Source organism: Zonotrichia leucophrys, chromosome 6, assembly GCF_028769735.1.
Source record: "Zonotrichia leucophrys gambelii isolate GWCS_2022_RI chromosome 6, RI_Zleu_2.0, whole genome shotgun sequence".
NCBI classification, from domain to species: domain Eukaryota; kingdom Metazoa; phylum Chordata; class Aves; order Passeriformes; family Passerellidae; genus Zonotrichia; species Zonotrichia leucophrys.
In genome coordinates this window covers 18,957,221-18,976,742 of record NC_088176.1, presented here as the reverse complement: position 1 = coordinate 18,976,742, position 19,522 = coordinate 18,957,221, and the positions used below count along the sequence as shown (strand labels likewise).

At 54.3% G+C, this 19,522-nt stretch overlaps 1 protein-coding gene across 9 annotated transcripts in view; it reads right to left on the bottom strand.

Annotated features, from left to right (window-relative positions):
- The window catches only part of PAX2 (paired box 2), an 88,896-nt gene extending 81,566 nt beyond the window's left edge, over nucleotides 1–7,330 (bottom strand). For 6 of the 9 annotated variants that reach the window (XM_064716571.1, XM_064716569.1, XM_064716573.1 and 3 more), the window contains exons 1-3: nucleotides 6,734–7,330; nucleotides 2,762–2,930; nucleotides 1,239–1,436 (exon numbers count right to left, since the gene is read on the bottom strand). In XM_064716571.1, coding sequence (XP_064572641.1) covers nucleotides 1,239–1,436; nucleotides 2,762–2,930; nucleotides 6,734–6,776 — 410 coding nt within the window. In that variant the 5' untranslated portion in view covers nucleotides 6,777–7,330. The remainder of the gene's footprint in view (nucleotides 1–1,238; nucleotides 1,437–2,761; nucleotides 2,931–6,733) is intronic. The other 3 variants (XM_064716578.1, XM_064716570.1, XM_064716574.1) reach the window with 1 other exon arrangement.
- Between the last annotated feature and the right edge of the window lie 12,192 nt (nucleotides 7,331–19,522).

The window sequence follows — 19,522 nt, the reverse complement described above, 5'->3', positions numbered from 1 at the left end:
CTCTGTTGGTAAGGTATTTCATGCCTATGTATGTACCTTTTGCAAATATCTTTGCATTACTCTGTTTCTAGAGGTTGTATTTCTGTGGGCACAGTCAGGGTATCTGTACATACATAACACTAAAACGGTGTAATTACTTTTACGGTGTGCACAAGAGTGTTGTGTTGCCAAAGTGTGAAGATCTGATGTACGTTGTGTTTGAACGCGCATGCATGTGAGCCGTCTGAGTGCTTTGACGTCTGTCAGTACTTGATTACATCTATTCCTTTTTCTCCTGCATCGATCCTGATTTTTTTTTTTTTTTTGCCTGTCATATAGTTATTTTTGTCACCTCAAACCTGAGACCAAATCTGAGTACCTCCAAGAACAAAATCAACAAAATCTGCACCCTAGTAGCCGGGGGAGAAAATGAGGCAGGAGGAGCGGGGCAAATGGTTTGTTAGTACGAAATCGATTCTGCTGCTGCCCAGCCTTCTGCGAGATCAGGGATCAGACCGAGTCGGGCCACAGGGACCGCGGAGAGCAGCGCTCCCCAGCCGGGTAGAGAACCGCCCGGCGAATTTAGCCGTTTCCTCAGGCTACCGATGGGGAGTGAGCCGGGGGAGTGGGTGCAAGGCAATCCTTCCTCCCGCGCCCAGCGGCTCGCGGCTGTGAGCCCGGCTTGGCAGAAGATGACGGCAGCCTTTCGGCTCAGAGTTCTAGTACCCTGTCAAGGCTGGAGATCATCTACACCCCGGTAGGGGTGTTCGGGAGACACGGGAAACCCCGGCTGCGCAGCCCGTCACCCCTCCAGCCTGAAGAGCACCCAAACCTTGCGGCAGTGCCGGGCTGCTCGGCGGGAGCCCAGCTGCTCTGGCAGCAGCGCTGCCCCGGCCCCCGGCTGCCCCCGGCCCGGGCGGCGGGCACAAGCTGCGGCCCTGCCGCCGTGAGCCCCGGCCCGGATCCGCGCTCCCGCTGCTCGGGGCGGCTGCTGCGGGAACGGGCAGTTGCTTTCCGTTCCGCTGCTTTCCGTCCCGCTGCCCGGAGCTGGGCTCGGAGGTCACGGCGAAGCCAGGGAGCGCCCGCTGGACAGGGCCGGGGACTGGCGGGCTATGCCCACGGGTCCCGCTGCGGACAGGGGACCGGAGAAGGCTGGATCTACCCTGACTGAGGAAGGATTAGGCCGTCCCTGCAGTTGGAAGGGGTTTTATGGGGCCGTAAAGATGCGACTGGGCCGCGAGCTGCGGGGTTGCTCTTACCTGTTTATGGAGGAGACGCTGGGGACCGTGTCGTTGTCGCAGATGCCCTCGGCCAATAACCTGTCCCGGATCTCCCAGGCGAACATTGTCGGGTTTTGTCTTTTGTACTCGGCGATTTTATCCACTACTTTGGGGGTGGCCACTTTGGGTTTGGAGCCTCCGATCACGCCGGGCTTGATGCTTCCCGTCTCGTAATACCTGCACAAAAGATGGTCAGTGCCCTGCCATCCTCGAGCACCCAGAGCCCCAGTGGCCCCCAGAGCACCCCGCGGACCCCTGCCCCGTGCCCCATCTCGGTTTCGGCCCGCGGGTGCGCGGCCTCGGGCCGTGGCCGCTCGGGCGCTGCATATCGCCGCTCCGCGAGGCGCTAGGCGGCATGACCTGGGGCTAAGGCAATCCCTTCGTCTCCCTAGGGCTCGGTCTCCTTTTTTTTTTCTTTTTTATTTTTTTGGTTTGGTTTGATTTTTTTTTCTTCCCCCCCCTTCCCTTTTTTTTATTTTTTTTTTTTTATATGTGTGTGTGTATGCTAGAAGAGAGGGGCGCTGCCTTCCTCTTCCCCCGCTTTACGCGCACACACTTCCACACTTCTTTTAGGCCCTGGGGTCGGGTAATTAAACAGAAACCCTCTCGCCGCTGCAGCCGTGCGGAGGCGAAGCCCGCCGAACGCGGAATCGGGCCGGGCGGCCGGGAAGGGGGCGTGGGGAGCGGGCAGTGGCGGGCTCGCACTCCCCCGCCTGATCTCCCGGCCGGCCGCTCCGAATCGGGGCGCTGGCCGGGCTGCGGATGCAGGAGAAGGGTTTATCCCGGCCCCGGAGTGCCTCTAAAGCGGGTGCTGGTGGCGGGCAGCGCCAGCCCGCGCCCCGCTGTCCCTGAGCTCTGCTGCCCGCAGCGTTTCTGTGCCGGTCCTCGCCGGGCACGGCGGCGCGCGTAGCGCTCGCACGGGCGGCTGGAGCACTGCCGCCTGTCACACCGCTCCGCAGCCGAGCGGCGGCCCAGGGCCCGGGCTCTCCCCGAGCAGCCCCTGGGGATATTGCACACCTCATTTGGCGATGATCGGTTTACCGCGGGCTTTTATTTATTTATTTGTTTGCCCCGTTGTTTGTTTATTTACCCGTGTATTTGGTAAGGCTGCTTACGGCTTGTTGTGAGTTAGGATTTTTTTTTTTTTTTTTTTTTTTTTCCTGATGGATTGGGGATTTTTGGTCGTTCTTTCGTTTTGTTTCTCCCGTCCCTTCTCTTTTCCGCCCTCCCACCCACTCTTCTCGAATTATTTTGTCCTCCCAGGAGTTTTCAAACACCGCCGGTGAGGGAAGGGGGGAGGCGGGGGAGAAACACGTCCTTGCCAGCTGGAGGAGGGGGCCCTGCTCGGCCGCGGGCTCCCACTGTGCGAAGGTGCCGGGGCCGCTCGGGGTCGTGGTGGGGAGAGCCCGGTGCCGCGGGAAGGGCGGAAGGTCATACGGGAGCGGGGAAGGGATGCAACGTTGCAGTCTCAGGAGAGGGGAAGGAGCTGCCTCTTTCCTTACCTGCCCAAGATCTTGCTGACACAACCGTGGCTGACCCGCAGCTGCCTGGAAATGTCACAGGGTCGCACCCCCTGGTGAGCCAGCTCCACTATCCTTTGTCTCACCACGTCAGGTAGGGGCCTGCCGTTCACAAACACCCCCCCGAGCTGGTTCACACCCCCGTGCCCTGCTGGGGAAAGAGAAATAAAAAAAACACAACAACCCACGCACACCAGAAACACACCGTTAGTCGTGGATTCTTAACCACTCGCACTGCAAATTCTCCAGTCATTACAAATGGATGGAGGTGATGGCAGGGGGTCGAGAGTGGGGAACAGGACGTGGGGAAGCGATAGAAGATAAAGAGGGAGAAGGAGAGAAAGGAGCTAAAAACAGGGAGAATGAGAAAATGAGAGAAAGAGATAGAGAAAGAGATAGAGAAAGAAAAAGAAAGAAAGAAAGAAAGAAAGAAAGAAAGAAAGAAAGAAAGAAAGAAAGAAAGAAAGAAAGAAAGAAAGAAAGAAAGAAAGAAAGAAAGAAAGAAAGAAAGAAAGAAAGAAAGAAAGAAAGAAAGAAAGAAAGAAAGAAAGAAAAGAAAGATAGATAGATAAAGGAAGGAGAGGAGGAATGCTGCAAAGATGGAAAGGGAAGGCAGAATGAATTTTCCCGAGACGGAGGAAGATTGTTCTCCACCTTCCCGCACGCCGCCCTCCCTCCCCGAGCCGCTCTCGTCCTGCGGTCCCGATCGGGATGCCGGAGCGGTGGATTCTCAGGGCCATTGTGATGGGCCGAACATAGAAACAGAGCAGAGCCGAGATGTACTCCCAAACTCCAGAGCTCGACCTCTCAGAGGCTCCGGGCGGACTCTGCCGCACTCCCCTTTCTCTTTACTCCTGGGCTTTTTCTCTCATTTTCTTTCCAGGATTTTCTATCACGTTGTCAATTACAGTTCCTTGCGAACTCCGCCCTCCCTCACCCCGCGGCATGTCCCCCATGCAAGCAGTCCTATCCCGTTATTTTGGGATGCGAGTTGAAAGGACTCACAGAGAAAGAGAGAAAAGGAAAAAATGGAGGGAGGGAGAGAGAGAGAAAAAATATTTTGAGTCCCACAGCTGGTGTTCCTTTACAGGCAGACTTTCTCTCTCATTAGCTTTCGATCTTTACAGAAAAAAAAAAAATCCAGAAAAAAAAATAACAGACCCGTACTGTTTCGGGTTTGGGTTTGTTGTTTTTTTTGGTTTTTTTTCCCCACCGTACAAATCTAATTCATGGAGAATTTAAATTCTCCGTTTTCTTCTGTTCCCCCCTTTTCAGGCAAAAACCTGCTCGCGCTCAGATAGCATTGCTAGGATGGCTTTTTTTTCCCCCGATCTGTCTTTCTCCATTTCTAGAAATAACTTGGGGGAAAAAAAAAAAAAGTATGCACCTGCTAAGAGTGGACACGATAAACGGAGTGGCGGGGATTAAGGGAAATATCTCCTTTTGGGACGCAATAAGACAGTTGGTCGTGAATCAGACGTGTACGTTCGAGCCGAGAGCAGCTCGCCGTTGCCAGGGCATGGGGAGATGCCCGCTCGCAGGCGGCACAGCTTCGCTGGCGCTGCTACCTGAGCAGCGGAATATCCAGCTGATATAGCTGTGCAGTGCACTCTGTATTAAAGCTTTCCTTTCACACAACCCTAACCTCCAGTATTTTCCTCTCCAAGAGATCTTAGTTCGTTTTGCAGTTTGCTGAAAAATGATCTGTTTGTATTTTCGTTGTGTTTTTTTTCTCTCCTGCTTCTGACACTGACTTATTGGCTCTGAACTTAGTGGAAACTCTCATTGCCCTACGATCGATCCAAGTCCTTTCGTACAAATAGAGTTTTTCCCATCTCCCCCACCCCTTCAGTAACACCTTCACACATCCCCTCCCAGCCCCACCGGCCGGGGCGCCCGCTGGCTTCCCCGTCGTTTCCCGCTGAACCGGGGTTATGTTTTGCATTCTTTTGTTAGTCTTTTTAAAAACATATTTGGGGTTTCAGAGGGGACGGGGGATATTTATCTTCTTCCACTGAAACCCGCGGGTATATATTGTTGTGTTATTCCTCCATTTGTTCAGAACCCCTTCTGCACATGTTGCCTCTAAAGTTACAAGATAGCAATTTCTTCGGCAACTCCACGATAAATAATTCAAAGCACCTATTATAACTCGCATTACAAAGTATTAAAGGGCAACAGATGCAAAAAGATTAAAAATTAATAATTCAAATTATTGCAGTCCGGATATTTTTCACACGAGTTTGTTTTGTTCTGCCCCGTGGTTTTCTAAGATTCTTTCTATCAGAGCAGTCAGATATTTACGTGTATTTATCTGCATGTGAGTGCCGGCATCTGTGTGTGCACAGGCTCAGTCGTGCCGCTGTCGTACCGATCGTGTGTGCTGTCTGTATGTCAGAGCCTGTGCCCGCATCTCCTTAAATTGCTTAATAATATCCAGGTCTGTAGCTCTTGAAATACACTTTAGGAAACGAATCAAATGTTGATGGGGTCTTATTGTTTTGTTTAGATTTGGTGTTCTTTTCCCCTAGTCGGAAGCCAAAAATTGGTCGGGAATCTCCCTGGAGTTTTTAAAAAATCAGCGACAGTGAAATGCCTCTTTGGTCTGCTGACATGTTTCGGATCGTACTGGAGCTGGAATTACTGACATCACGTCTGGAAACAGATCGCACCGCTGAAAACTAAAAATAATGTCTAAAGCACGGGGTGTTTGCTGTTAAAGCTCTTTGGAAATCAAACCTCACATTTTAAGCAATGTATTCTGGAAATCAGTTATTAGGAAACAGAAAGGCAATTACCTACATCCGCGCTTGGGGATTTAATCTTAGGTTTGTATTTCTGCACCTTCCTTCTCAAGGCAAAATCGGGATTTTTTTAAAGTTCAAGCATTTCCATTTTCTATCTTTTCGATTTGTGTTTTATGCAGCGGGCAGGGCGTGTCCTCAAAAGTTTCGGTGTCAAAAGTTACAAATTGCTCTTAATTATTCATTTCCTGACTCAACATACTCTCAATCTCGGTTTTCTGTTTGTATTTTTTCTTCTTCAATTTAAATCTCGGAATTATTGTCTCTTCTGCGGTTTAATTAAAATCACTGGAAATTCCTTGTTACATTCCCTGGTAAAAGAGGCTTTTCACGTTCCTTAGTCCCCCTCTTAAGAAAGGCTTTTAAAATTGAAAATGTAGCACGAATGCCCTTTCCTCTGTAGCAGGAATGTATTTAAAATTCACACCGGGTATCTGGTAAATAAACTAGGAGGGATCGTGACTTCTTGGGAGCCTCCAAAGCCATTTCATCTCCCTGCCATACAATTGTCCTATTTTTTCCCGCAGTCCAACCTTTCGCCCAACGAAAACGACTCACAGAACAGGCACCGACTAACCCGCCATTAATTCGAAACTGGCGTCTTCCCTGTCTGCCACCGAAATCCAAAATCAAAGCAAAGAGCATCGCATCGCGGGGAAATCTGGGGGGTTAAAGCCGCGGAGCGTTGCGGGGAGTCCCGGCCCGGCTGGGCACGGACAGGGAAAGGGCCCGTCCCGGGGGCTGGCACGAGTGAGTCAGAATAAACTCTTGTTGTCTGAGGGGCGATGGGGAAAGTGTATTTTGCGGAGCATAGCTCCGGTTCGGAGGGGGCTTTCCCTGACGCACTCAGGGCACGCAGCGCAGGCACAGCAGCGCTCAGACCCCTGCCCTCGGACTGGGGGTGCTGGCCCCCGGCCCGCTGCCGGCACGGAGCTCTGCTCCCCTCGGCTCGGGGCTGCCCGGCATCCTTGCTCTGCTGCTCGGGCCGGCAGCCTCCGTCCTGCCTCCTGAACGCCTCTCTGAGCCCGGCATCGGCCAGGGTGAAAAGGTGGACCTGGAGGAGGATCAGGTGAGGAAGGATGGCTGGGGAAGGAGGAATGAAAGGATGAGAAAGGGACAGCAGCGGAAGGAGCCGGGCTCCAGTACTCACGGTGCATTGCTGAGAAGGGGTCTGCTTTGCAGTGCATATCCATGGGGAGGCAAAGGAAGGGGAAGAAATCGGCTGAAGCCGCCGTGTCGCCTCTAAAACTCAACTTCAAGACTTAGGGGAGAAAAAAAATGAAAAAAACAAAACAAAACAAAACAAAACAAAAAAGCACACGAGGAGAGGAGGGGAGCGGCGGGATGCGCTGGGCCCCCGGCCCGGCAGAGCGGGCAGCGAAGTACTTTCCGGGGGGCGGGAGGGCTGCGCCGGCCTTGGGGGAGTCAGCAGAGTCCGTGGGAGCGAGGGACTGGCGGCGCCGGGGGGCAGGTGGGTGTCATGGCTGGGAGGGCTCAGAGCATCCCCGGCGGCGGGGAGGGGGTGCCGGAGCAAGGTGCGGCCGGCGGCCAGGCGGCTGAAGGCGCAGGAGGACGCGGCTCTCCCTCCTCCTCCTCCCGCGGTCCGGGGCTAGTTCATTTAAGTTCAGAGCAGAGTAGCAATCCCCGGGAAAGCGGCGAGCGGCGGGCGGGCGCGACCCCTCCTCTCGGCCAGGCGGCGGATCCGGCGCCCGGCGGACTTTCGCCCGAGGTGGGAAGTGCTTGCGAGAAGCCGGGGCCGGAGACTGGAGCCTCCGCTCCCGGTGTGTGTCTCTCTAAAAGCCGCAGCGCCCTCAGCCCCCCGCCCGCCTCCCCGGAGATGGATGACTTGTCAGACAAAGGCAATAGATTCCGACACTCTCTGATTCGCCAGCGCGCCGAGCCGAGCGCGGCCAGGAGAGGAGAGGAGAGGGGAGAGGAGAGGAGAGAGAGGAGGGCCGGGCCGGCGGCGCTCGGCGCGGGGGGGGCCTCGCCTGCGGGACCGGCGGCGGGGGAGCCCCGGCCGCTCGCTCCGGAGCGCCCCGGGCCGTGCGTGTGCGGGGCGGCGGCGCCCCTGCCCGGCCCCGGGAACGGACGGGAGCCCCGCTTTGTTGTCACTTGCGGCCCAGGATCCTTAACTCCCTTATTTAACACAAGCACACACGCCTTGCTAGTTTCACCTCCCTTCTCACGCTCCGCGTTTTTTTACCGGAGACTTTACTCGGTGTAAAGCGGGACAGGAGGGGGATTCGATACACATCAAGGCTTCCGTGGTGTGCGGCTTAGTGTGGGAGAAAGAAAGAAAGGAGGTGAGGGGGAGAGACGGAGGAAAAGAAAAAGGAGAGAGACAGAAAGAGAGGAATGTATAAAGAAGGAAAAGAAAGAAATATAAATAGAGACCAGACAGAGAGAAAGAACGAGACAGAACGAAAGAGCAAGCAAGCTTCTCGCACCTCTTTAAACCAAGAGATTAGGCCCGTTTCAGTCATTGCAAAGTTTCCCCTCACATACATTTGGAGAAATAACAGCAAATCCAACCTCACACTTACCACATCTCTGCTGCTTCTCTCCCCCTCTCTCTCTCAATTTTTATTTTTTTTATGTTAGAGTGGGATTTTAAAATTATTTAAATTATTTTACAAATAAGTCTTCTTATTGTAGCAGTTTATTACTGCTAAAATAGACATGGCTTTGACTTAGCAGAGAAATATAGAGCAAGTAAGAAACACCTTCTTAGGGTAATAACCAGGGGCAAAAAGGCAAGACAGAAATTGCTGTGAGCTCAATTTTGATTTTCAGATTTGAGAGTTTACTACCACCTGAAATATACTTCCTTCTCTTTTCTTCCTTCATTCTTCCCCATCCCTCTGCTTATCTGTCACAAAACCGCTCCCCCCCTTTTTTTCCCCTAACCGCTTTAAGTAAAGAATGTCTGAGAGATCTTTATGAAATATTTTTCACTGTCTCATAAATCATTTTGGCACTTCAGCTGATGTTTTATCTTTCTCTCTCCTCTCTCTCTTTCCCTTGTGTGCAAAAAAAGGGATGATTTGGAAAAGAATTTTTTTTGTTATGCCACGGGGATTACATGGAAGTGAGTCCTCGGTGACTGCGGGTTTGAGCTGCGGGCAGGCGCGGCTGAGGCGGCCCTGCCCGCCCCTGCCAGCAGCTCCAGCACAGGGTGGACTTTCCACGGGACTAGGGGCTCTGCCCTGCCCGCTCGGGATCTGCGCTGCCGCCCGCCCGGCGAACGCAGAGGCACGGCTCTGTCTCTCCCGGGGAGCTCCCGCCGAGCGCCAAACTGGGGGCGGCCGCCGCTTCCCGCGGGCTGCCCCGCTGCCGGGCCGGGCTGCCCCGCTCCCCGCGGCTCTGACCCGCCGGCCGCAGCTCGCCCAGCCGGCAGGGCCCTCAGCAGCGCTCCCGGCCCGGCCCGGGCCCGGCCGCGGCGGGACCGCCCCGCGCAGCGCCTGAGCGGCGGCCGGGCTCAGGTGCGGGCGGCGGCGCTGCCCACGGTGGCCTCTAGATGGAGCCCTCCGGTCGCTTGGCGGAGCGGAGAGGAGCCGGCGGCGGGCCCGGGCCACCGCCATCCCGCAGGGATCCCCGGCACGGCCCGGCACGGCCCGGCACGGCCCCTGCGTGTCTGTCGGTGAGACAACGGTGGCTGTCGAGTCCCCCCGGCAGCAGAGTCTCCTGGTCACGGCGGGGCCGGGAGCCCGCTTATCGCCACTGCCGGGAACCCCTCCCGCCGCTCGGCGCCTCCCGCGCTGCCCGTGGCTGGAAACAGCCCTGTCACAACTCTCCGTCACCGACCGGTCTAGGTCGCTTCTGGTCCTCCAGCAGTCACCCCCGGCCTTGCTCCCTTCCGCCCCTGGCAGCCCCCACTGCCCCGCGCTCAGGCGCTCAGCCGAGCCGAAGGCAGAGCGGGAGGTGCGGGCAGGAGCCCCCGGCAATGCCGGGTGGAAAGGAGCTCCTGCGCCTGCACTAACGCTTGGTGAGTTCATGGACCCTCTCTCAGAGATGCTCCGAGCCTTTGGAGCTGACGATTGCACAGTGAGGAGATAACAGCTTGGTGGTGGTCTGGGGCAGCCGGCGAATCTCAAACCTCTTCCCGATAATGTATTTTGCCTTAGTTTCTTCACTATTTTCCCATATCACTGAGAAGAAAGACAGGAATAGCAGGCTCGAGAAATACAAAAAATGAGCACTCTGCGACACGAAGCCTGAATCCCACTTAGGGAGGTAACCCGTGTAAACCGGGGAGCCCTGAGCCTGGTAGAACAAGACGGCTTTCTGAAAGGGAAGGGAAGGGAAGGGAAGGGAAGGGAAGGGAAGGGAAGGGAAGGGAAGGGAAGGGAAGGGAAGGAAGGGAAGGAAGGGAAGGAAGGGAAGGGAAGGGAAGGGAAGGGAAGGGAAGGGAAGGGAAGGGAAGGGAAGGGAAGGGAAGGGAAGGGAAGGGAAGGGAAGGGAAGGGAAGGGAAGGGAAGGGAAGGGAAGGGAAGGGAAGGGAAGGGAAGGGAAGGGAAGGGAAGGGAAGGGAAGGGAAGGGAAGGGAAGGGAAGGGAAGGGAAGGGAAGGGAAGGGAAGGGAAGGCTCTCCACTTGCTGTCCCCTTCCCCCACCACACATAACAAAATATCACCTGGTACCCCTTCCCACAGTAGACTTCCTAGAAGTGTTGCTTTGTCAACATTTAAATCCACTGAACAATTTCTGCCAACTAGAATTAAAAATACCGAGCTGTCTGCGCGCCCCCGGGCACTGCCGTGTGCCCTGAGGGACTGGGCGAGGCCAACACCACGGGCCTCTTTCCACTCCCAGGGCTTCCCATCTATTCCACTTCACGAGCCCTGTGTGCTTATTTCCCTCTCCACTTTAGATTATTCTTTTCTTTTTTTCTAATCTCTTTGCTTTGCTTTGCCTTGGTTTTCCTTTTTTTAGCTCCTGCTTTTATTTCTTTTTCTCAAAGAGAATCTGAGGATCTCCCCCTTCTTCTCTAACCCAGCCTTCTCCCCCGCCCGTCTTCCCCCGAGCTAGAAACATTTACACTTCAAAAGAGACGGCCGCCTCTCTGCGGAAATTTCAAGAAAAATAAACTTTTGGGGGAGTTACAATGATAGCCATCTTTCGATCTGCTTCATTAGCCGGCTTTCTCCATCTGATCAAGTCGAAATCTTCTCCATTGATCCTGTTTCCCACCCTTGGTTCCAATACACATAACCTCGAGGGTCCTGTCAGCTTCCCTTCGAAGTCATTGGAGTTCTCCCGAGCCGCCTTGGCTTCCCTAGCCTGCCGTCCCTGGGAGCCCGATTCTACAGACGCTGCTGTCGAAACTGCTCCCCCTGCTCCTCTCTCGGCTCGGGAAGGGCGCCGTGCCCGGAACAATAGGGGTCGGGCGGAGGGGGGAGCCCCTCGGAGGGCCCAGGCCTGGAGCAAGCGCTTGTGCCTGCCACCGCAGTTGGCTCCAGAGCCAGGGCTTGCGCCCGCGGTGGCTCCCTGGTTTCTACGGGCTGTCTGTAGCCACTTATGCTGAAAAACAGCTAAACGCGACCTATGGCCACAGGATGCAGGACGGTGTGCTGCAGAGGTAGAACTTTTGAATTTACACCATGGAGATGCCGCTAAGTTCTCGGCTCCACATCCTGTCTGCCTTCTTCATCTTGTCAACTGTGCTAACGCTTACAGCCTAAATGTTGGTAGTTTGGAGGGGATTTAGCTCAACCCTTAATATTCTCAACATCACATTTAAGAATTCACAGAATAAATCTACACTGACCGTCTAGGTGTGTTTTTGTGACACATAGTTTCTGCGTCAACTAAGTTAACTCTCACACTGAGAAAGTCAGTGGCGAAATCCCTGTCTGCAAAAAGATAGAGGAAAAAAATTATAACACATCTTCCCTGCCCAAAGATACGAGCATTTAAGGGAAGTAGTCGGTATGTGTGTGTCAGAGAGATCTTCAAGGAAGGGGACACTTTGCAAAAACATTCCTGGACGACTTTTTGGGTGCTTTGTCTGAGGAGAGGATGATTCTGGCCTGAGATTTCTCGCTGCCTCTCGTCAACGAGCACCCAGATGGAAGGGGTGTGCACATCTTCGCTGTATGGGTGCTGTGGTCTGATCATACCGGAGGGGAGCGGCTGATGGGGCAGGGCGGAGGCGCCAGCAGTAGCGTGGAGACATGGAAACAGGACCGAAGCTGCGGGAGATTTCCGAAGGGTGCGTAGGGCCCGGCAGGGCGGGGGGAGGCAGCCAGCGTCCGGCTGCTCCTCCCCGTGCCCCCCAGCCGCTCTGCCCAGAAGAGCCGAGATTGCTCTTGGTGGTCGAGCTTAGCAAATAAACATAAAGTTTAGGTTTTAAACGAAGTAAGAAAGAGGGCGCGAAAAGAATAAAAGACCCCCATCCTCCCCCTCCCCCTGTGTCTCCGAGCCCCTCTTCCCCTCTCCCTCTTTCTCCCCCTCTAAGCACCTCTGGTCACGTTGGAGGATGAGTTTTTGGAGAGCTTCTGGTACAATATGGAGCACCACGGGCTGCAATTTCACACTCCACAGCACATTCCCCCTAAAGCTACTTTCTTTTTTTTCCCATCTAAGACCCCCTCATGTCTCCCCCTCTCTCTTTCTCTAGCTCTTTTGTGAGCCATGGGTGGGTTGCATGTCTGGGGGACGCCGGGGCCGCGCGGAGGCCGGCGGCCGGGCCCTGCCAGCGGGGCGGGTGCGTGTGTGTACCGGGGGGCTGCGCTCCCCCCTCGCCCTGCCTGCTGCTGGCTTTTCCCTTCTCTGCATTTGTTTGCCCTGAATGGTAATAGCCCACGTGTGCTGCTCTTTATTCAGTCACCGACACTTTAACCTCTCCTCTTTACAAGAGAGCGTTTGCCACAAAAACGAGACAAGCCGAAGACCTTTTGCAGCCTCATTGAGGGGGAAAAAAAAAGAAAAAAAAAAGGAAAGGGGGAAAAAAAAGAATAAAAAGAAAAAAAAAAAAAGAAAGAGTGGAAGGGGGGGGAGGAGAACCAACAATGTGAAGAGACACTTCTGCAACAAAGCCGCCTCTCAGCGCACCGGGACGGCCGGAGCTGGGGCGAGTCTCCAAGCCTCCCGGGCCATAGACATATGGAGGCAGGGGCGGCCTCAGCACAGCCCGCCCCAGCCTGCCCCTTCCCACCCTAAGCAGGCCGGCAGGCAGCGGAACCATGGCTCCCAGCACCGAGCTGGGCTCTCGGTCCGTCCCTGCCCCCGAACATCGCACCCAGTGCGGACTGGAGGAGCCCCCGCTGCAAGTGGGGTCTCCAGAGCTGTTTCCCGTCGAGGCGGCCTGCCCGGGCCGGCTTCGCCCGCTCACTACAAAGCTCCTGCCACCCATCTCTCCGTTTGTCTGTCCCGCAGTCCCAGAGCCCCTCTGGTCTTTGCCTGCTCATTTCTTTGCCCCGGAGCGGCGGAGCGGGGGTGAGGGCAGGGGGTTTCGTGTTGCTCCTCTGACCCAAAAACGAACTGGCCCAGATGTGAACCCTGCCTCTTTCGTGATAGGAGACTGAGCCACTGGCAAGGCCCAGCTGTCTCTTGGCTTTGCCCTGGGCTGCCTCTGGGGTAGAGGCGTGGGAACCCCCTCTACTGCCTCCTCCTCCCCGCCACGCTGGAGACGTCTTTTTTTTTTTTTTTTTTTTTGTCCTGTAATTTCTCCATAAAACTCCCGAGGAGTGAATTAGACGCTTATTAAAGGCTCCTTTTAATCAGCAGTAGTGGGAGATCCTCCCTCCCTCTATCTGCCCGTCCAAGGTTAGTTTGCCTCAGGGCGATTTGCAAATGTTAGGATTTACAGTTATCACACGCAAAAACATTTATATAACCCCTAACTATAATACACCCATAAAAACGGGGAGGCAGCGAAAACTGCTGCGGATCAGCGAAAAACCCTATGGCTTGCCCATTAAAGTCCCCGGAAAGGGTAATTCCAGCAGTCAGAGGGGCCAAAGTGTGGTAATGACTGCCTGGGATTCACATCTCCAAAAATGATCGCACAGAAAGACCCGCCGGGGAGAGGGGCGACTGCTTCGCTCCACTCCCTCCGCAGGGCCGGTGGGGGAAGTTGGAAGCAGACTTCTTCACACATGCACTAGAAAGTGATGGATATGTCTCGAGACTTCCTTCCTTCCTTCCTTCCTTCCTTCCTTCCTTCCTTCCTTCCTTCCTTCCTTCCTTCCTTCCTTCCTTCCTTCCTTCCTTCCTTCCTTTCCTTTCCTTTCCTTTCCTTTCCTTTCCTTTCCTTTCCTTTCCTTTCCTTTCCTTTCCTTTCCTTTCCTTTCCTTTCCTTTCCTTTCCTTTCCTTTCCTTTCCTTTCCTTTCCTTTCCTTTCCTTCTTTCTTTTTTCCTTTCCTTTCCTTTCCTTTCCTTTCCTTTTCCTTTCCTTTCCTTTCCTTTCCTTTCCTTTCCTTTCCTTTCCTTTCCTCCCCTTTCCTTTCCTTTCCTTTCCTTTCCTCTTTCCTTTCCTTTCCTTTCCTTTTTCCTTTCCTTTCCTTTCCTTTCCTTTCCTTTCCTTTCCCTTCCCTTCCCTTCCCTTCCCTTCTTTCCTGCCAAGCTGAGCCCTAACAATTTCTGTGCACACACAAATCCCCCCCCCCCAGAGAAAGTTGCCGCGGTTGCGTTTCTGGCAGTGCTTCCCAAGCCCCGTTGTGAGCCCTGCTCCTGCCCCCGCTTCCCTCCGCCACGGACGGCTCTCCGGTCGGATGGGATGCGCCGGGAGCTGGGTCGGGGAAGGCAGGCTCGTTTCCACCGCTAAACAAAGGCTGGAAACGCACCAACAAAGGACCTGGCGCGGCCCCTCCGCCCCGTGCGAGAGCCGCAGGTGAGGGCTGGGGCTTGCCCAGCCGGGCGCGGAGGGTCCTGCTTGCGGAGCAGGGCTTGAATCGGCGGCGGGGGGGGGGGCGGGGGAAGATGCGAGTCTGCAGGGCTTCAGGAGAAACTGGTCGTAAGTTGGTGGGGAAACTTTCTTCCCCCTTCCCCTCTTTGTGGGAAAGCCGGGAAAACGGGCGAATTTAGCTCTCTCTCCTCCTGTGCCATTGGCAAAGACGGGCTCGCTCCTTCCCTTCCCCTCGAGCCGCCAAAGCTCAAGTTAGGCGCCTAATTAAAAAAGTGGCAGGAAGACTCATGCCTCTTTAACATCAGCTGTTAATGGCCTCGGAGTTTTCTGTCTCTGAGGAGGAAGACAGAGGGGGAGGCAGAGGGATGAAGTGTGCGGGGAAACGGAGGGGCTGAAAGAAGGGGGGGGGGTCTCTCAGCATAGTGGAGGAAGAGAAAGAGAGATTAAAGGAAGGGTGGGTGAAGTAGAGAATTCTAACTTATAAAAAGGAACTGGAAGGTGGAGGGGGCGGGGAAGGACTGAACTGTGAGCCGACACCAAATCCCTCCAGTTTCCCTGGCTGCCTCATCTGGGCAGCTCCTGCGGGATGAGGAGTCAGAGAGCAACTCTGGGGGCGCGGGAGAGTGGCACGCAGAGAGGAGAGAGGGCGAGCGGAACCGGGATGGAGGGACGGACAGAGGGAGAGAGGGAGGGAGGGAGGTTTTCAGAGAGCGGAGCGTTGTTCCCGGGTGCCTGCCTTTCCTTCTCTTCACTCGGACCCTGGTACTTTCCTCCTTCCTCTCCTCTCTGAGGTTTTCAAACCAAACGTCACCAATCAATACGAACCCCGGCTCTGTGGGTGCGTGTGTGCGTGCGTGTGCGTGTGTGAGAGTGGTTGTTGATCCTGACCTGCTGGACTTCAAAAATCTGCCTCTTCTGACTCCCTCCTAGCCTGTAAGTTCAGAATTACAACCTTCTACATCTATGCAAACTTTTATTTGTCGGAGAATTCCTTTCTCTAGGAAAAAGAGAAATTGTCACCATATGAAAGGCTGATTTCTGACACATGGGGCTTTACCCCTCCCCCAGCGTGGGGAAGAATATCTCCCGTGGATGTCTTTAAACTGTGCACAATCCATAACTTCGGCAATGTATATGTAGTGTTATTTCTGCAAGGCAGTTTTCCAGGGTTAGGGGAGGTGGTTGCATTCTGTTAAATGGATCCTTTGTGGTGAGTGCAGATTTATGCCCAGTTTTGATTTATAATTAAATTAGCTTCTAATTTGCAATATGTGCGTCTGTGTTTAAAATGTATCTAATCTGTGAAATTGAGGACTGGGGCACTTTAAATGAAAATCTACCTTTCGCCTCAAGGGTTTCTTTATGAAGGGATAGCCGGGAGGGCAGCGTGCAGCAGGAAAGTGAGGCTGTAATTTCCATTAGGAGATGTCAATCAATCTTTCTTTTCAATACATCAATTAATAAATCCGATTGGTGCTGCGGGCTGCTCCCGCCCTGCCCCCCCCCTGCCCCCCCCCCGGCCCCCGAGGCGCTCTTTTTCGGCCGGATGGGGAAGTGTGAGGGGAAGGCAAACTTTGGCAGGGAAGTCCCCGCAGGCAGAGCCCGACCCGACCCGCCCTCCCCCTCCCTCCTCCCCCGCTCCGGCCCTGCGCGGGGCTCCGGGACCGGCTCCAGCCTCGGCGCGGCGCTGGGGGCGGCAGGCGAAGCCGGCGGGACTCCCTCCGTCGGCTCTCGGGGTTTGGCAGAACTAAATTGACACAACTTGGTGAGATACGGTCAATTCTTTTCGCCCCGATAGTGGGGGTGTGCACACGCGGTTAGATCTGGGCCCGGGACCCCCCGTCTTATTTAATTTATATTTAGGCTACACTTATTTAAGCGACCCTCCCCCACCGTCCCATCCCACGCAGCTCTAACCTGGGCAATAGTATCATCGGTTTCATTGGTTATTTTTCAATGGAACCGCAGCCCCTAGCTTTAATTTTTCACAATTAAAAAGCGGCCGGGATGGCGGGGAACTCCTCCAGCCTGACAGCTCGCCCTAGCTCTCCCTGCTGTTAGCGTATGCTCCACACCTACAAATAACCGCGGAAATGGGGGAAAGAGGGTATTTATTAGATTTTTTTTTTTAACTGGCAAATGCAGTAATGCCTCTAATTTAGCAATTACACCGATTCTCCTTTATTTTCAAGTGGCGCTGGTCGTTCAGCAGAATGTCACCGTGGTGGGCAGGCGGGTAGAAGCCCGAGCACAGCCCGGCGCGGGAATGCCCAGTGCCCACTTGGGGACAGCTGGCCTGGCAGGGACAGGGCCGGTGTGGGGAAGGGGGACAGCGCCAGGACAGGGCGGCACCGAGGGCCTCCCTTTGGGTCTCTGCTCCTAGAGCTTCGCAGTCAGGAAAACCGGACAAACAAAACTAATTCAATGTGTCACCTCTCCCTGACAGAACACACACAGTATTTTATAGAAATCCGGCTACAGAAAGGGCTGACTTTCCTGAACCCACGACCAATGTAAATAAGATGCTAAGAAGGAGGAGAACATCCTCAAACTACTCCGTTGTCATCGTCATCATCATCATGTCCGTTTGATTTAAAAACAGCACGATAGGGAGCACGCTCTCACTGAACGCTGTCTCCTCAGCTTTCTTTTTTTCCTCCCAATCACACTTTGTACCCTCAGATTTGCGGGCTACTGCTGCCGGTTTGAGTTGCTCGACACAAGCAGCGTTTTGCGTGTCTCCAGCGAGAGGGGCAACTCTGGGTGAACAGAGGGCTGCGAGCGGGAGCACGGGGGCTACGGGGGTGAACTTCGGGAAGGAATGAAGTAAAAAGAAGAGAGAGAGAATGAGAGAGTCTTCCAGGCAGCTCGATCCCATTAGCTCCGTCCTTGGGTTGCATATTTATACGGTCTAGGAGGTGAACAGATGGACTATCAATTTAATTCCATCTTCAACACCATCAGAGATTGATTTTCTACTCGCTTTTAATTTTGCCATAATTAATTAGATCATTACAACTGTTTTCTATTGATCTCCCTATTTAAACCTCAGATGCAAAGGGACTTCGGCAGATCCTTTAAAAACACAGAAGGGAAAAGGAACAGAGGGGTTTGCAAACTTTCTGAAGGTTTTTTCCAGTTTTGACTTAGAAGATTTTCGGTGCAGAATAGCAAAAAACTGCCTCTGTGGCCTTTTCTTTTAGGAGGCCCTTTTCGTTGCCTTTGTAATTTTCTTTCAAGTTTGGTGAATCTTTGTCATATTTATATGTAGTATACAGCATATATAATAGATTTAATTGGTTCGATTATGAAAACATAAGCTTGCACGTGTATATGCATATATATATATTCACACACAACGTGTTTAAAATTGAGATTTACAGAGGTGGTGCAGACACATTTATATATGGGGAAACTATCGATTGAAGAAATGTGGTTTTCTGAAGGGCGAATATTTTTATTTGCCTCCCGTACGTGTCTCTCTGTTTGTGCACTTGAATCCCTCTCTAGATGGGGGATATTTCACCCTGCGACTCCATCAGAAATGACAAAAGAAAACCAGCGCTGTTAGCTCCGCTTCCTAGCCTCGATTCCCAGCGCTCGCCGCAGCCTTTCTTTTCCAAGCCTCCCCTGCAGCAAACGACTGGCAGCCGGGGCAACAGCTCGGTTCTGTGCTGACAGTCGGTGAGGTTTGTATTTTAAACCTCTATGCTCTTTCCCTCCCCCAAAAAATCCCTTAATTAAAAGCTCTGTTTATATACCTAATTTGAGGGAACCAAACCGCGTAATTGTGCTTTTACCGCGAGCGGCAGCGCCGAGGAAAACCTCTCCGGCGGGGTTTGTTTGAAGCTTTGTTTGCAAATCATAAAATTGCTGACTGGGAGACGGGGGCGATCCGGAGACGCGTCCGTCGGTGGAGCAGGTTTGGGGGGCTCAGCGGCAGCCCCCGCCCGCCTCGCCCCGCGCTGCGCCCCCGCAAAGCCCGGGCAAGGCGCTGGGCTGCCCGAGGGGCCCGAGGCGGGGACAGCGCACATCCAGAGCCGGCACGGCGTGCAAAGTTTCCCGAGGTGGGGAGGGAGTCGGTGGAGGAAGAGTTTAAGCAATGCCCTGAACTTTCTGCGGACGGGAGACACCTCCGGGATCGGGGCAAATAGACAAAGACCGGCGGAGGGCTGGCTCGGCCGCCCGGGGCGCCTGGAGGGCGGCGAGCGAAAGCGCCCGGGGCCGCTGGCGGTCGGAGCGGGGCGGGAGGGAAGGGACCGGGGCTCGGCCCGGCTCTCGCCGCGTCTGGGGGCTCCGCTGCGGGTCCTGGCCAAGCTGCCACGGTAAACACGGTGGGAACCCAGCCTTTCAAGGGGTGCTGGAGCGGACACCCGTAAGGAAAAGGGATATTTTTCAGGTGAAATAGCAAGTGTTAGAGGGAGATCTGGCGAGGTGAGGAGGATGTGCGCAGAGGAGAGCAGAAGCAGGCTGCCTCCTGCCAAAGGAGGGAGTTGGGGGTGACGGTCTCATCCCTCCCTGCTGAATATTCAGCGCCCCCCCCGCCTTACCTGCTCTCCCTGAGCTCTGAGCCATGGCTCCTCTGCCTAATGGCCCGTCTCCCCGGGACGGCTGCAAGCCAGTAGATCCGCCGCGGCCTTTTCTTCCCTTCTCTCCTCCCCGCTTGGGTGTCTTGCTTTCCCCCGCTGACTTTCGAGATCTAGGCGCAACCACCCAAAACTAAACGGTTTAGATAACAACACACACACACCAGAGCACCACCACCACCACCACCAAAAAAAAAAAAAAAAAATAGCCAGCCACAGAGAAAGAAACGCCGCTCTACTGAGCCGGGACAGGCTAAAAGGAGGGGAAAATAAATAACAATCAAAGCAAATGCAGCGCTGCTGCTTATAAAATTGGAGAGGGGCTCACCTGCTCCAGTCTACCAGGGCTGTGCAGCCAGGGAGGAAAGGGGCTGGGGGGGTCCCGCGGGGATCCTGCGGGAGGGGGGACAACGCCTGGACTTTGAATCTGCTTCCCCCTGCCCCCCTCCTTCAAGCTGGCTACCTGTAGGGAAGTCTTGTTGCAACAGCAGATTAATTTGTTG